Here is a 17,231-nt window from a genome sequence, read left to right as displayed (position 1 = left end):
GGGAGTCAAAGACCATAGTGTATGGCTGGCCATGAAAAACAATTGATTGTTTATGTGTCTGACTCGCTAGCCAGACTATGAGCTCCTCGAGGGCAGTGAACACTGTTTTATCCTTAGGACACAACATGTTATCTGACATACTTGACAATTTTGTTTAATGATTGAATGAATAATAATAGTTAATATTTATTGAGTACTTCCTATATGCCAGGGATGATAGTGTGTGCATTATTTCATTAATCCTGATAATAACTCCATTATGCAGGTAGTACTATTATTCCCATTATACAGTTGGGGAAGCTAAGGCTTATAGATGTGAAGTAATAGACCTGGGGATTTGAGAATTAGCCATTTAACTGCAGAGCTCAGTTGCCTTTAAATACTTGAGATTGCTTGGGATTCTCAAGGGAGTAGAATTAATATGTTACTTATATTATCTCATTTGATCCCTTGTGACAGCCTTCATGCATAGAAATTATTTCACTATATAGTGAGAAATTATTTCACTTTATAGAGAGAAAATTGAGGCCCAAAGAAATTACGTTACTTGCCCAAGATCATAAAATAAATATGTTAGGCGGTGGATTTATTTTCAAAATTAGGTCTGTCTGATTCTAGGTGCTGTGGTCTTTCACCACTCCATGCTAACTCCAGCTGTTCAGTCACTGGGCAGGCTCCACTGAATGGACCAGATAAACAGTCCTTTTATTTTTATTTTTTGATACTGGGGATTGAACCCAAGGGTCCTTTACCACTGAGGTATATCACTAGCCCTTTTTGTTTATGTATTTATTTATTTGTTTGTTTGTTTGTTTTTTGGTTTGTTTATTTAATTTTGAGACAGGGTCTCACTAAGTTGCAGAGACTGGCCTTGAACTTGTGATTCTCTTGCCTCAGGCTCCCAAGTATCTGAGATTAAGGTGAGCACAAAACAGTGCTTTTTTTAAAAAAAAAATATTTATTTTTTAGTTACAGGTAGACACAACATCTTCATTTTTTATTGTTATGTGGTGCTGAGGATCCTTTAAAAGCTTTTCAGGCCTTTTGAGAGCCTGAGGGTCTATTCCTAAGAGCAAACAGCGAGGAGAATAGGCAAAGGAAAATGGGAGAGTAAAGACTTTTAAAAAATCCTTTTAAAATTTGAGCTATAATCCACATGCCATAAAGTAAAATTAAAACTATACATCAAGAGTATACAATTCTGGGTTTTTAATATATTTATGAGGCTGTGCAACAATAACCACTTATCTAATTCCAGAACATTTCAACACCCTAACAGGAAGCCCTGTGCCCATTTGCAGTCATTCTCCATTCACATCTTTCCCTAGCCTGTGGAAATCACTAATCTACCTTCTGTTGCTGTAGATTTGCCTTTTTTGTGTATTTCATACAAATGGAATCCTACATTACATGGTCTTCTATGTCTGGCTTCTTTTACATAGCACTGTGCTTTCCGCTATTAAAGCAAATATCAGTACTTCATTCCTTTTCATGGCAGAACAATATGCCATTTTGATATTCAGCATTTTTGTTTATTCATTTATCTGTTGATGGACATTTGGGTTCTCTCCACTTTTTTGGCTTTTATGAAAAATGCTATGAACATTTGCATACACTTTTTTTTCCTGTACTGGGGATTAAACTCAGGGCCTAACATATGCTATGCAAGTGCTCTACCATTGAGCTGCACCCCCAGCCCATGTGTACACATTTTTGTGTGAATACATGATTTTACTTCTCTTGGGTATATACTTAAGAGTCGTGTTTCTGAGTCATGTAGTAACTTTTGAGTTTAACTTTTTGAGGAACTGCCTGTTTTCTATAAAGTGATTTATTTTATTTTTTATTTTTTGAGACAAGGGCTGGCTTCAAACTTGTGATTCTCCTACCTCAACCTCCTGAGTCTCTGGGATTACAGGAGTATGCCATCATACTCTGCTATCTTTTGTTAATATATTTTTTTTCTTTTTAGGCAGTGCTGGAGAATTGAACCCAGGGCCATGTCCATAGTAGACAAGTGCTCTACCCCTAAGCCACATCCTCAGTCCTTTTATTAATAGACTTATAAAATCAAAATACAAGACACTATAGGAAAATACTCATAAGTGTCCTGTTTGAAGAATTATTGCAAAATCACTATAGTTTTGTAACTATCCAAACCAAGAACTAAAAAATTTCCAGTGCTCAGAAGCAAACTATTCCCTCCCAGTACCTACTGCATCCCAAGGGTAAACACTATCCTGACTTCTAATAAGATCATTAGTTTTGCTTATTTTTGAATTTTATATAAATGGAATCGTATGATATACATTCTTTTGTGTGTGACTTCTTGCACTCAACAAAATGTTTATGAAATTTATCCATGTCACTGTGTGTAGCAGTATTTATTAATTTTCATTTCTATATACTATCTCATGGTTTGTCCATTTGTGTAGGAATGGGCATAATGAATGGAATGACAGGGTCACAGATATGTGATCTCTGGATTTAGTAGAGACTGTCAGACCACTTTCCAGAGTGACATGTCAATTTATACTCACACAAGCAATATAGAAGTGTTTGGGTTGTACCACATCTTTTCCAACATTTGATATTATTTGCTTTTTCTGTTTAGTTATTATGGTGACTGTATAGTGATATACTATTGTGGTTTTAATTTTCTTAATGACTCATTTTCAAGTAATTGATGTAATATAGATACAACAAAGCCTTTTGCCAGTGTTTTATTAGGTTACTTATGTTCTTTGTCTTTTTTTCAGAAATGGGTATTGAAAGGGCACCCCAGCCCTTTTTTTCTTTCTTTCTTCTTCTTTTCTTTTTTTTTTTTTTTTGTTGTTGTTGTTGTTTTTGAGCCAGGCTCTCATTAAGTTGTTGAGGCTAGCCTCAGTCCCTGGAGTAACTGGGATTACAGGTATATGCCACAATGTCTGACTTTTTCTTCTTGATTTTTAGAGTTTTTAAAAATATATTTTGGAAGTAAGTCCTTTCATTGGTTATTTGTATTTTCCTACAGTGTAGGTTACCTTTTGCTCTCTTAATTGTGTGATTTTGATGAATAGAGTTTCCTAATTCTAACATAGCCCAATTTATCAGTTTTTTCCTTTATGGTTTGTATCCTTTTCAGAATTCTTTATTGACCCACAGTCATAAAGATCAGGTCCTTATTATGCATGCATGCATATATGTGTCTGTGTTTGGGGAAGTGATATGTCACCCTATGGAGCAAGATTTCTCAGGGCCTAGAGGACACTGTGTCACCCTACAGAAAGCAGGCAGCAAGCCATGGGGGAAGGGAGCCCTTGAACCCTGCCATTGGCTGTGTTCCCAGCTGTCAAGCGTGTAATCTGGAGTGAAAGGGAATCTCCTTGGTGTGGAGGTCCTCTAAATCACCTCTGTGCCTATAGGCCCAGCTGACTATCCTCTCTTCTCCATTAAACCAGGAAAAAATTGAAATCTGCACAGAGCTGATAGCACAGGGAGGAACCACGAGAGCCTTCAGAGCCACAATGCCTGCCTCATAGCTGCAGTTTTCTTTTTGTCATTAAACCTGATGCATGGCCAGGTGCAGCGACACACACCTATAATCCAAGCGACTCTGAAGGCTGAGGCAAGAGGATCATAAGTTCAAAGCTAACTTCAGCAACTTAGCAAGGCCCTGACAACTTAGTGAGACCCATCTCAAAATTAAAAAAAAAAAAAAGGGATATAGTTTACTTGTTAAGTGCCCCTGGGTTCAATCCTCAGCACCAAAAAGCAAAACAATATAACAACAAAAAAACCCTGATGCTTTTTTTCTTTTTGATTCTACCACATTGTTTCATTTCCATTTGGGGAAAGGCTGTTAAGGTGGCAGGATTTGAGAGAGGTGCTAAACTAATGTTCAGACTGGCTGTCCCCTTGCTAGGTTGGCCAGAGTTCACTCCCTGAGCCACAGGGACAGGAGCTGCTTGTTCTGAGGGAAGGAGTGGGAGCAAAGAAAAGAAGAAATGAGAATTGCTACTACTCATTCTGAGGGGTTCTGAAGACTCATCCCCCCCAGGAAACCACTTTCGTCCCGCGAGCCCCTTGCCGCTCATTAGCTGCTCTCCAGACTAGAAAGCCATGGTTTGTGCTGGGGCTGGGTGGGGCTCTGGGGACAGTTTGGGCTCTGGCCCTCCAAAGGGGAGGGGGGTGGTTATGGAGCGAGCAGAGGGTCACAGCTCAGTCTGTACCATTTGCTTGTCACCTTGAGAAGTTCCACCTTGTCTAGCAAAACCTCCTTTCAGAGGCAGCCACCACAAAGGGCTCTTATGAGAGCAGCTGCCCCTGCCCCCACCTCCACTTCCACTCCCTTCACCATTATTTTTCTTTGGGGGCAGAGCTGAGGGGCCTTCCTGCAATGACTCTGAGGGGCTGTGCTTCTTTTAAAAGGAGATTCAGAGTCTAGAGCTTCCCTGTACCAGAGATTCATTTTGGATTTTCTGGTACCCTTGGAGGCTACACAGGAGTTAAGAAAGTCCTCCAGAAGCAGTTTTGTCTTTTCCCTCTCTCAGCCTCTTAGGCCATTCGGAGATGTACAAAAGGAGGTGAGAGCTATTTTGGAGTACTATTAGACCTCACAACAGGGACTGACCTCTTTATGAGCCTAGTGGCAGGAAGGAGAAATGGACATGTCATGGGGTGGTTCTGAGAGGCAATCTAATCAGTGGTTCAAGTGTAGGTTCTGGAATTCATCTTCCTGGGTCTTCAACTTTTCCATTCTGCTGTGACCTTGGTGGAGTTATTTAACTCTTTGAGCTTTGTCTTCTCAGGTTTAAATGAGGATGATTTTAGTGCCTAGGGGGTAGAATAACTATGGAGGTTAATTGTGATAATGAACTAAAATGCTTAGCCTAGTACCCAGCACATAGAAAGCATTAAAAAAATCAGTTAATCATGGGACTGGGGGTGAACTTAGTGGTAGAGATCCTGCTTAACATGTGTGAGGCCCTGGATTCAATCCCTAGCACCACATTTTTTAAAAATTGTAATTTTTTTAGTATTATTTAAGCCTTCTGTTTGGGTCCACTCCTTTTATAGTATCTTCCCTTTTCCCCGCTCTTCTGGCTGTACATCTTGGGAGCTAGCTAGGCCTCAAACTGAACCAGAAAAATCTGAATAACCTGGGCTGCATTCAGACCATTTTGAACTCTTTGCCTGAGTTAACCTTCTATTTCCAGCCTTATGAGAGAGAGCAGGACAGCAAAATTATCTCACTCTGAAGGGAGGCCACAAAGAAAGTGATTTGTTGACTTTCTTAGATTTGTTGACACACCCACTTGCATGGGCAATTCAGCTTTCCTCCATTCTCCTACTTTATTCTAGAGTGGGGGGAGCTAGGTGGGCCATCATTTAATTAATTTGTAAGGTCCCTAAATTGCCATTAATTTGCAAGTTCTCTAAACACAGATTATATTCAGGCTTCTCTTTGTTCTTTTTTGTTCTATCTCAGCTCTGAGTGAATGCTCAAGAACTCTGGCTAATTGTGGAGGTCAGTGGTGGCAGGCCAGAGTGGTCAGGAAGGCCTTATTGCAGGCACAGACCCAAACAAAGCTAAGTCAGACCCAACACAGAGCAGTGTCAGCTGTCTCAAGGGTTTCATGCAGACCTTCAAGGGCATATGGCTTGTGTGCTTAGGATGCTGTGTTCTCGTCCAGATCACCAAGGTTTCTATCAGTGAGCTGATAGTGGGGTACTCTGAGAGGGACAAAACAGAGGGACCCCTCATAGTTGGACCTTGCCTGAGACTCAGAAATTGCTCATCCAATGAGCTGCTATGGAAACCGGAGTAAGGAGAAAGGAGAGTAAAAGTGTTATCTTCTAAAAATCTAGTTGTCACTGCCATATCACTGTCCTTTGTCCTATTTATGTTTTTCTCTCAGACTCTGAGGACACTGTGAGATTAATTCTATCAAACACCATTTGACTGTTAACTCTTTGTAGAATATATCTGCTGGTTATATTTTTTCTATTTTTCAAAGAGCCAAGAGCTGAGGATGTAGCTCAGTGGAAGAGTGCTTGCCTAGCATGTGGAAGGCCATGGGTTTTACACCCAGTACCACACATAAAAACAACCCCCTACACACACCAAAAACAAACAAACAAACAAACACTCCAAATATCTCTTACAGAGTGCATATGATTTACAAGTGGGACTAACACAGCAGAGCCATTCCACAGGCTACAGCAGGAAGCTGGAAATGGTGGTGAGAAAGGACCCTGGTTGAGCACTGTTGGATAAGTTGGGCTACATAGAATACTTCTGCTGAAAATTTGTGGAAAGCAAGCTGTCTGTGCTTTGTGTGCTCTGGAAAGAGTTGTAGCTTTACTCTTTACTATTGACCCTCTCCCCGTAGGAGGGTGAAGAGAATGAAGGAGAAACCTTGACCTCTTGGGCAGGTCCTAAGAAGTAGGAGAATAAGCTGAGCGCAGTGGCACACACCTGCTATCCCAGCAACTCAGGAGGCTGAGGCAGGAGGATTGTGAGTTCAAAGAAAGCCTCAGCAACTTAATGAGGCCCTAAGCAACTTAGCGAGACCTTGTCTCAAAATAAAATACAAAAAGGATCTGGAAATGTTACTCAGTGTTTAAGCACTCCTGGGTTCAATCCCTGGTCAAAAAAAAGGAAGTGGGAGAATAAGGAGATCTTGGAGATGCAACAGGAGCTGATGTGGGGAGGTAAGGAGACATAACATATACTGAACAGCACCCTTAACAAATGTCTCATGAAACCTTCAGTGTCATGAAAGTAGGTATTGGTCCTTTCATTTCTCTGATGATATAACAGGGCCTAAAAAAAATTAGTAACAGCTGGGGATATAGCTTTGTTGGTAGAATGCATGCACAAGGCTCTAGGCTCAATCCCCAGCACCACCAACACACATACAAATTCCAGAAAAGGTTAGTAACACAGCTGGTAACTGACAAAACCAGGACTTAAACCCAGGCCTTCTGATACAGCAGCCTTGCTGGTCTCTGCTGGAGATGGAGGGTAAGCTCGAGTGGTGATAGTTACTAGGTAGGTTTTTCCTTACTGCCAATCTGATCTGGGCCTGTATTAGTCTATGAATTGTTCCAAGATCATATTCTTTGGGATGCCAGTGGAGAAAAGTTGACACTGGGACCTCCCGCTGGTTTCTCTATGTATGTAGTCATTAGGGCATTTCTTGATCCAACTTGGTGCAGGACTAGGGCCCAGCAAGAAAAGTATCAGTGTGCCTTGCAAAGGGAAGGAAGATCTCTTTCCTGGATACATAGCCCACTCTCTCATTTAATCTTTTCACAGATTCTTTGGGATGTACCTCTTATTAGTCTCAGTCTTCTCCTTCCTCCTTCCCCACTCCCTCTTTTCTTTCCTCTCCTCTCTCAAAAAATAAGACATTACGTATATAACTTGCCCAAAGTGTCATAGCTAGCAGATAGAAGACCTTAGTTATAAATCCACATTTTTTTGAGACTCTAAAGCCAGAACTTAAAGTTTGTTTGGTTCTTTTTTTGGCGTGGGCGGGGTAACTAGATATTGAACTCAAGAGCGCTTGACCACTGAGCCAGTCCCAAGCCCTATTTTGTATTTTATTTAGAGACAGGGTCTCATTGAGTTGCTTAGTGCCTCGCCTTTGCTGAGGCTGGCTTTGAACTCGCTATCCTCCTGCCTCAGCCTGCCAAGCCACTGGGATTACAGGCATGCACCACTGTACCTGGCTGTTTGGTTCTTTGCAAAGAATTTCTCTCCCAGTTCCTGGATATTGCTTCTCCTTTCTCTTTGCTCTCTCCCAGTATTGGTTCGGTTTCCTTCTGACTCTCACCCTTTCACTAGGAAGCTGGGTCTGTGTTGTAGAAGGGCCATGAGACTATCTTTGATTTAAGGATTTTGTTTTAGGTTTCTAGATTATCCCTTTTTACTATCTACCTGTGCCTGACTCCTCTCCTGTCCTATACTCAATCCATCAGCTTGAACGTATGTTGTCAATCCCTTAAGATCTATTCAGAATCTCACCATCCTCACTGCCTCTCTGCTACCACTGTGGTCCCAGCTGCCTTCTTGTTGTAGCAGCCTCCTGCCAGGTTCGCCTGCTGCCTTTCTTGCCCTTTTACACTGAGCCATCCTTTTGAAATGTAAATCAGATCATTTCACCCTTCTGCTCATCAGCACTAATGGCCTCCTGTCTTATAGAGTAAAAGATAATATGCTACATTACCTCACAATGTTAAATAAACACACAGATGCACCTTCATATGCCTGCCATGCTCTTCCTCTGACAGGATAACCACCTAATTTATTGTTCAGATTGAGGAACTTCTAAGAGATTTTAAAAAAGCTTTATTTATAATTAAATTGGGAGACAATAAGCATAAACAGGAACTTTCTCAAGCACACTAGAAATCTGGTCACTTGACTCAGTCTCATGGATCATTCTCTTATTTTCATTTAGGTCTTTATGAAATGCCACTCTCTCGGTGAGGGCTTGACCTCCATTAAAAATTGTATTACAAGGTGTGGGGAGTGTGACTCAGTGGTAGAGCAGTTGCCTTGCATGCACAAAGTCCTAGGTTCAGTTCCCAGTACTGCAGAATGAATGAATGAATGATTGAATGAATGAGTCACATTCCTGTCCCTAATCTACAATGCCCTCACTGATTTATTTTTTCCTCATGGCACTATCACAGTCTGACAGAGACTGAGTTTTGATCAGCTGTATGTTTTTGTTGACCTCCCCTCTAGAATGCAAACCTTAATTCCCTGCAGGGATTTTTATCTTTGGTTCTCTACGTGATACCTCCAGTCTCCACATAGTCCTGAACAACATAATAAATGATCAGTGCATGTATGTTGAATTTGAATAGGTTGTCAGAGGGGAGGACATGTTTCTTGAACAGTCTTTTCCTAAATTGTTTTTCTTATTCCTTTCTATTTATTTTGGCAAATCCTTTGGCAATTGAGACCATAGAAGAATTTTCTATCCTAAGAGAAGCTAATAATGAATATTACCATGATACCCTAATATGTGGACTCTCTAAGGAGGGATGTTTGAATCCAGACCAGCATATTTGCAAGAGGGAAGAGAGGACTTCTTACCTTTAGGGAAGCGATGTGTCTGGGGCCCTGCCCTGGAAGTCATGATACTGTGACTGTCAGTGCCAGGGCCTTGATCTGTGCAAGAATCAATTACCTACTCAGTGGTCACTTGCTTTCCCTTGCCCTTGGTCTCTTAAATCTGTTCCCAGATTGAGACCCATATTTATAAGGTGAGCAGTATATCATGTTGAACTTTTCCTTAGCTAGGATTCTAAAGGTTTCTTTTCTGAAACATTCTCAGAGGAAAGAAGAGATAAGACATGGGGTGAGAGACAGAACCCCCCCACCGGAGATTAGTTGAAAGTGGTCATTGGGACTCCTCTGGACTGACTTGTTGAAGATGGATTGCAGTAGGGACACAAGAAAAAAAGTGCCCTGCAGGATTTCTATAACTCTGGTTTTCCTAAAAAGTTTCTGATATGCCTGAACAGCAGTGGCCAAAGTCCTTGTGAGCTGGAGACAGGAGAGTAAAATAGATCATAGAGATGTGCACAGAATATAGCCCTTATGGCTTTTGAGAAGTCATGATACCACAAGTCAGTATTGAAGAAGTACTGAGTTTAAGCAAATGTAGCCAAGAATCTAAAAAGGGAAACCTTGAGGAAGTTCCTGATTCCTCATTATAGTTTCACTTATTTTGGAGCCAAAAATCTTAAGCAAAACAGTTGTGTGGTAGAGAAAGTCACTTTGCAAAATAAAAGGAAATTCCCTGGTGTAACCTTAATTTAGAAAACAAAGTCCTTTGCAATCTCAGCCTTCTAGTCGCATTTCCAGGAGACTAATCCATGTCCTATCTTTTCACACCTCTATCATCACTCAGAGTCTAACTTTGCAAGGCTTACCTTGATGTCACCACCTCTGAAGCTTTTCACAGGCCTCTCAGTCAGAATTTATCACTTTGTTCCCTGGGTTTCTCTCGCCCTTTGTTTGTTACAGCAAATTATTTGAAAAACCGGACCAAGTAGCATATATCTGCCTATCTCCTGAGTGTGAACATGAGCTCTTAGAGGCCGGACTCTTATTTATCCTTGTATTGACCCAAACCTTTCTGAGCAACGACCAGCTGATGCATTCATTCCCTCTCCCCCTGCTCCTATAGTGCCTCACACATAGAATCCAGTGACTTTTTTTTTTTTTTTTTTTTTTTTTTTTTGCTGGCTAAAATTGACTCTGGTTTAATCAAATGAATGGGTTACACAGTAGACTAACCTGACTCTTCTTCCCCTCCCACTCTGGGCAGTGACCTGCTTGTGGCTGGTACACCGTGCTCCTGGCTCAGTCATACTTACCACAGGGGACACTGTTTGCTTGGCTTAGTCTTGACTTCAGCATTGTCCCTTTGATCTCTGCCGCCTGCCCCACCTTGCCCCCCACCATTGTCCTGCCCTGGGAACTAATGTTTCTTATTCCCAAGCTCAGGCCTCCCCAGATCTTTTCCATGACACATTCTAAGATGACATCAAGAAATTAGTTAGGCTGGGGAGTAGCTGCAGTGGGTTTCAGGGTATGGCCTGTCAGCCCCCAAGAGTTCTAGTTTGGACCAGCTCTCTCCTTTTTATCTGCTCACTTTTTTTCTTGTCAACTTAGGGATGGTATAAACTGTGATGTGAAGGGTTGCCAGTTGTGATCCTGGGAGAACTTGGATTGCCATTTTGACTAAAATCCTTCTGTTAAGAGAAGTAAATAGGGGAGTGATTGTATATGTGCCCTGAAGCCAGTCTGCCTGGATTCTAATCCTGCTCTACCACTTACTAGTTGTAATCACAACTCAGCCAAATGGGGTCATACTAGTGACCCCATTCATTCATAAATAGTTATTGACACCCCCCACTCCAAGGTTGCTCTGGATGCTAGGAAAATAGTAGTGAAAAGATGAAAATGAGTTAATACATTTAAATTACTTAGAACAGTCCCTAACATGTTATAAGTACTCAGCAAATATAGTAATATTCTGTTCCTAGTACTTTTCTTAGAACAGATGCTTGGTTGGGATAACCTTTGGCAGCAACTGAAGGACCAGATCTCTCTGAGAAGAGGAGAGATACAAGAAGGGCTAAGTTAGGTTCTAGATTTGAACTTAGGTCCAGGGCAGCACTGGCTTGAATGCCCAGTTTTTATTTCTTCTGGCATTTCATTTTAAGGTTAAATACATGAACTGGGTAAAGATATTCCTGGACATTTTATGAGTCTGATTAGTTCTATAGAAAGGGCAGGAGGAAATGGCCCTGGACCCCTAGATTCTGCCTAGTCCATTTGTATGGACAGCATATGCCCACCCAGCGGTGTATGAACAGCCCTGAGAGAGGCTAGGCTTCTTGAGCAATGTGATGGAGAGCCTAGAGACTGGAGGCAGGAGAGCAGCTGTTTGCCTCTCCACTCCCAGGGCTCTCTGCCTATAGAATAGAGGACCTTGTTTTGGAGGAGGAAGTGACTTGGGGGTTAGAGAGAGAGCTGAACCTGAGAAGGAGAGTGAGGTGGGACAGAGGTGGCAAGCCCTGATAGTTTTCCTCCCATTTCAGGTCATTCCTCAAGGAATGCTGCTGAAGATGTCTAGTGTGACAACTCATAGTGTGATTATTGCTAGAGGCAAAGTTTAGACCCAAGGCTACTGATTCATTGTCTGTGGTTTCCAGTGAAAGTCCAAGCCTTACTGAAACCTGATGTTACATTGCAATAAAAAGAAAGAAAGAAAGTCCAAGTCTGAGATAGTCTTTATGGAGGTAGGGTTGGAATGGAAATGAGCGTACTATTTCTTTAGCTACACCCCACTCTGGGAAAGATCACTACAGTTCTGACCATGGGTCAGTACCTGTTCACTGCTTCTCATACTTCCCTTCTTCCATTCTTTTCCCACAGGGGATTTTCAGAAATAAATGCATTTATAGCACAGAAAAGGTGTCTTGACATGAGATATGGGGCAATCTCATGGGCCAAGGATTCTTGGGTTGGTTCCCATGTGAGTCGCTGGCATGGCTGCTCTTAGGGACCTGCTCCCTTGGCTCGGAACCATGACAATTGGCATACATAGGGACAGATGAAGTAGTTCTGGGCCCATTCCAAGATTCTGAAGTGCAGCCAGGTTTGGAACCACTGGATACCATTCTCTTTCATCTCATTTATATTGTACTTTGTTCAGTCTTCAGCCATTACTTCAACTCAGTTCACCTTAGTATATGAAACTAGAACTAGGCAAAGCATTTTGCTGTGGATGTACATCCCTAGTTCATTACATAGAGAAGTAAAGATAATATATTTATATCAGTGTTTCTCCACTTTTTTTCCTCTTTATCACCTCCCTTTTAAGACATTTTTTCCCTAATAACCCCCTCTCAGGAAATTATAATGTCAGTTATACCAAAACTCTATAATTCTACCGTATATATACCTATGTAAGATCCCTTAAAAGAGTAACTTTTTTTCATCCCTCAAAAACAATTTTTTCGTCTTCAGGCTGAAGATATACTTCAGTGATAAAGTGTTTGCCTGGCATGTATGAGGCCCTGGATTCAATTCAGACCATGAAAATAATATTTCCCCCCCCTGAGGGTGCATAGATTATATAAAACGGCAAGCAGCCCTCCAAAGCTGTGCCGGCTACCTTTCCCATCTCCTCTACCTGGCATCATGGCTCCATAATTTTTTCTTAATTTCTCAGTTTGTCAATCCATTTTGCTCCCTCTCCCTTCTCCTGGATTTAATCCTTTTTCTCTTTCTAGCGTAGAAAGTTTTGTTGTAAATTTAGGTAAGATAGTGATTTGAAGAATTCAGAGACAACTTAAGGAAGGTGATTTCCTAAAACAGCTGAGAGGTTATTCCTTTGGAAGAAAGATTCTAAAGATCTTTGGAATATTCATGGAAAAACATAATAAACCTAATGAATGGAGGAAATAAATGCCTAGAGTTGCCTTTCAGAGGAGAAGGTCTCCCAAGAATTCTTATCAATAGGCTTGATATGGATATGCTGTATTGGATCTAACAATTTTATATAAATTCATTCAGGGAGGGTTGATGTGAGTTCTGTCATCTGGATGTCAGATTCCTTTTCTCTGGCCATACAGTGACAGTGTCTCCTCTCCTCTTGTAGAAGCTACCAGAGGCATGCAGAGTTGGTAATGGCAGTCCCTTTGTCATGCATCTGCAGAGTCTGTATGTGGCAGTCACCAAACAGGAGGTCCAAATGGGACAGAAGCATCAAGACACTGGTGAGTAGCCCCAGACATACCTGGTCTGCCTAGGGTTAGAGCTGGGGTGAAAGTTTGTGTTGCCCAGTATGATAGCTCTAGTTACATGTAGCTTTTTAAATTTTAATTAATAAAAATAGGGGCTGAGGTTGTGGTTCAGTGGCAGAGCACATGTAAGTAACTGGGTTTGATCCTCAGCACCACATACGAATAAATAAACAAAATAAAGATAGTGTGCCCATATATGATTAAAAAATTAAAAATAAAATAAATTAAATTTCATTTCCTCCTATGCTCTAGCTACATTTCAAGTGCTCAGTAGCCACATGTGGCTACCAAGTTGGATAGTGCAGATACAGAACACTTCCCTCACTGCAGAAAGTTCTCTTAGGTGGCACTGGCATAGATGCTTAGGAGTGAGCAAGAGAATCAGTGGAAAGGTTAGTTTCCCTAGTAAGAGACATCAGGTAACAGAGAGAGGAACAGTTGGCTCTTTCGTGTTAGGAGTACTCTTATCCTGCCTGCTGAGAGTGGGCCTGAGAAATCTTTGTAGAAACAGAACAGAATCTTCTGAAAATCAGCTGAAAATTGGATTGTGGCTTCTCTGTTAATTGATTAGTACCAAACTCTGGCCTTTATCTGAATGTTTGGTAAATGCTAATGTCCTTCTAGTAAGATGGCATTTCTCACTATCCTTTCTTGATCCTTCTAGTTTCAGGAGATGCTCATACCTCAAGCTGCACCTCCCTTCAAGCTACTGATAACCAGCTTCCAAGTCAGCCAGAACAGCCAGTCTCTTCAGCACCAGCCCTCTCAGTGCTTGAAAAGGAGCCCCTGGTGAGTGGCAAGTAGCTTCTTGGATGGCATTCCATGCACTGAAGGAATTAGCCCCTGTAGCCCTCAAACCAGTGGTCCTTACAATTGCTGCCTCATTGATGCTGTTTCTATATTATTAAGGGATATTTGTGAGCAGACTTCCAAATAATGGAGAGTTCTTGTCTTTCACATCTTCCCTTGCTGTCTCCTCTCTGCCATTCTTGTGCTGAGTGATGAACCTTGACTCCTTTTCACCTTAACCCACTTTAGGTAATGGTCTGTGAGGTTGTTCCTGGAGGAGAAAGAACATGTCTTATATCACATTTAGTGCCTGACACAGATTTCAAAATACCCATGTCAGACATTTCAAGGAGGCCTCATCCTAACCAGGAGCCAGGAGAGGAAGAAAGTCCCTTTTCCAATGTCAGTGGGTCTGTCTCAGAGCCTCTATTAACTTGGGTTCCTTTTTATCTAGGATACTTCAGGCCCTATGCAGAGAACTCAGCTGTCAAAGGTCAAGAGGAAGAAGCCACGGGGCCTCTTTAGTTAACCAGTCATGAGCTCAGCTGCTGAGGATGCACCAGAAGAACAACTCCCAAACATCACATGGAAAGGAGCTCACATGGCAGTTTCTCTCAAACAGAGTTACAATCAAAGGTCCACTCTCAGAGCAAGAGAACTAAGCTCATAGCGACGTGTTTCCTGAATGGGTTACTGTTAAACAAGAAAAGCTTGTTGCCATCCCATGGAGCTTTGGCCTTCCCTGGTACAGTGGAAGCCAGTCTCTGGGATCCAGTCTCTTTTGGTGGAGGTTCTTTAGACTTTAGGATATAGAGCAAGTCTTCAAAAAGGAACGGTGTGTCCAGGAAGCCTGTGTATTCCTCTTCTGAGTCCCTAGCCAGTCCCAGATGCTCCCCAGAGACCCACTTCTCTCTTTAGCATAGAATTAAAAGCACAATCCCTTATGTTTGAGATATGTATCTGTGGAACTCAACCCACCTCACCTCACCTCACCTGTTGTCCTCTCTGGGTGAAGTCTGTGTCCTCAGTCCAATCCTTCAAATTTATCTTAAGCTTCTCTGTTGTAGTCTGAGCTAAGACTCCATTTCAGAGGTTTTGATCTCCAGAATTCTTTCCAATAAGCACAAGATAAGATACACTGCTGGGCTGGGGAAATAGCTCAGTTGGTAGAGTGCTTGCCTAGCATGCACAAAGCCCTGGGTTCAATCCCTAGCACCCCCCCCCCAAAAAAAAAAAAAAAAAAAAAAACAACGCTGCTGCTCTCCTTTGCCAATTGGATGTGTTTTCTGCCTGCTTACAAGATCTAAACAACAGGTTAAACCACAGTGCAATGTTGAAATTACAAAGAACTTTGAACACTAGGGCCAAGGTAGGTTCTCATGGGTGGGAGAAAAATGAATTTGACTTCTTCATTCTTCACTCCACTTTAGATAACATACTAAGTAGAGAACTAGGATAACAGAGAATAGGAAGTGACCCAAGAGTTCCCAAGGACAACAGAATTGGCCTGTAGAACTTTCCTACAAGGAAAGAGTGTGAAGGCATAGGAAACAGGCAAAGTCTGAGACAGTCACCTCTTGAACACCCCAGGACTGGCACAGTCCCTTGACCTTCTCTGCCAGGTCTTTCTCAATTGTAACATTATCTTAAACTTCACCTTGAAGGCAGAGGAATGAAAGTCAGCCTTAGACTGGGAATCCCAGCTTCTTGAGAGACTGAAGCAAGAGAATCATAAGTTCAAGGACCATCAGTTCATGACCTGCCTGGGCAACTGAGTGAGACCCTGTCTCAAAATAAGATGTAAAAAGGATTGAAGATGTAGCTCAGGGGAGAGCACTTGCCTAGCAAGCACAAGGCCCTGGGTTCAATCTCCAGTGCCTCCCCCAGTGAAACACACACACACACACACACACACACACACACACACACACACAGTAGAACTCAGATGTTCACTGGGAACCCTGCAGTAGCAGGTGGGAGAATGCAGAGGCCTTTTCTGGTGTGTTTACTTTTGCTGGCCTCCTTGTCTGTGTTTCCTCTCTAGCTGGGTTAATGTTTCTGCATTGATGTAGCCCATGGAAGGAGGACCATTCAAAGAATAATAAAGTACTAGTTATTATAATAAGAACATCAGCTACCATTTATTAAGCCATTAAAGTGTATCAAGTAGTCTGTCTAATAAGTGCCTGACATTGAAGCCTCACAACATCTGAGGAAGATACTGTTCACTCAGTAGGAAATTGAGTCTTTAAGTGATTGAGTGACTTAGCGAAGGTCATGCAGCTAATAAGTGACAGCAAGAATTTGAACTAGGGGCTGGGGATGTGGCTCAAGCGGTAGCGTGCTCGCCTGGCATGCGTGCAGCCCGGGTTCGATCCTCAGCACCACGTACAAACAAAGATGTTGTGTCCGCCGAGAACTAAAAAATAAATATTAAAATTCTCTCTCTCTCTCTCTCTCTCTCTCTCTCTCTCTCTCTCTCTTTAAAAAAAAAAGAATTTGAACTAGGACTACTGAATTCTTAACAGCATTATTACAGATACACTGAAGACACTTGTCTTTTTGTTTTTCTTCTTCTTTTTTTTTTTTTTTTTGCAGTACTAGGATTGAGCCCAAGGAGGCTCTACCACTGAGCTAGATTCCCAGTCCTTTTTGAGACAGTCTTAAGTTGCCAAGGCTATCCTTGAACTTGTGATCCTCCTGCTTCAGTTTCCCAAGTTGCTGGGATCACAGGTGTAGTTGCTGGGATCACATCCAGCTCTGGAAACACTTTTTCTAGGAGTGCTGTTGGGTCTTCTTCCAATTTGTATAGTACCCACCTTTATCCTACGACCCTGCCTCCTTCCAAGGGACGCTCCCCTCCATGTGGGTTCTTCAAGGCAGGAAGCTTTGAGCACTCCAGAACTCATGCCCTTGTCTTTTCCTGCCAACAGCTTTTGAGAGGGCCACCAAGCATCCAAGTTGCTAGTGATAACTTCTCTTTACCTCCAGACCATAGCACCCCAGTGCGTGCCCACTAGTAATGACTATCATCAAAGCAATTTGGAACCTGTGTGAACACAGCGTATCAGCTGGGTCACCTTGTTCTGTACTTTCTTTTAGCATAAATCAGATAGCCA

The 17,231-nt window shown here is 42.0% G+C and overlaps 1 protein-coding gene across 2 annotated transcripts in view; it reads left to right on the top strand.

Moving 5' to 3' along the window:
- The window catches only part of NHEJ1 (non-homologous end joining factor 1), an 84,725-nt gene extending 68,485 nt beyond the window's left edge, over positions 1-16,240 (top strand). For both annotated transcript variants that reach the window (XM_081261450.1, XM_081261451.1), the window contains 3 exons: positions 13,179-13,296; positions 13,988-14,112; positions 14,567-16,240. In XM_081261450.1, coding sequence (XP_081117576.1) covers positions 13,179-13,296; positions 13,988-14,112; positions 14,567-14,641 — 318 coding nt within the window. In that variant the 3' untranslated portion in view covers positions 14,642-16,240. The remainder of the gene's footprint in view (positions 1-13,178; positions 13,297-13,987; positions 14,113-14,566) is intronic.
- The last annotated feature ends 991 nt before the right edge of the window (positions 16,241-17,231 follow it).

This window comes from Spermophilus citellus, assembly GCF_964194105.1.
Source record: "Spermophilus citellus genome assembly, chromosome: 11".
Taxonomy (NCBI): domain Eukaryota; kingdom Metazoa; phylum Chordata; class Mammalia; order Rodentia; family Sciuridae; genus Spermophilus; species Spermophilus citellus.
Note: the sequence above shows the minus strand (reverse complement) of the source record. Positions and strands in the feature narration are given on the sequence as shown.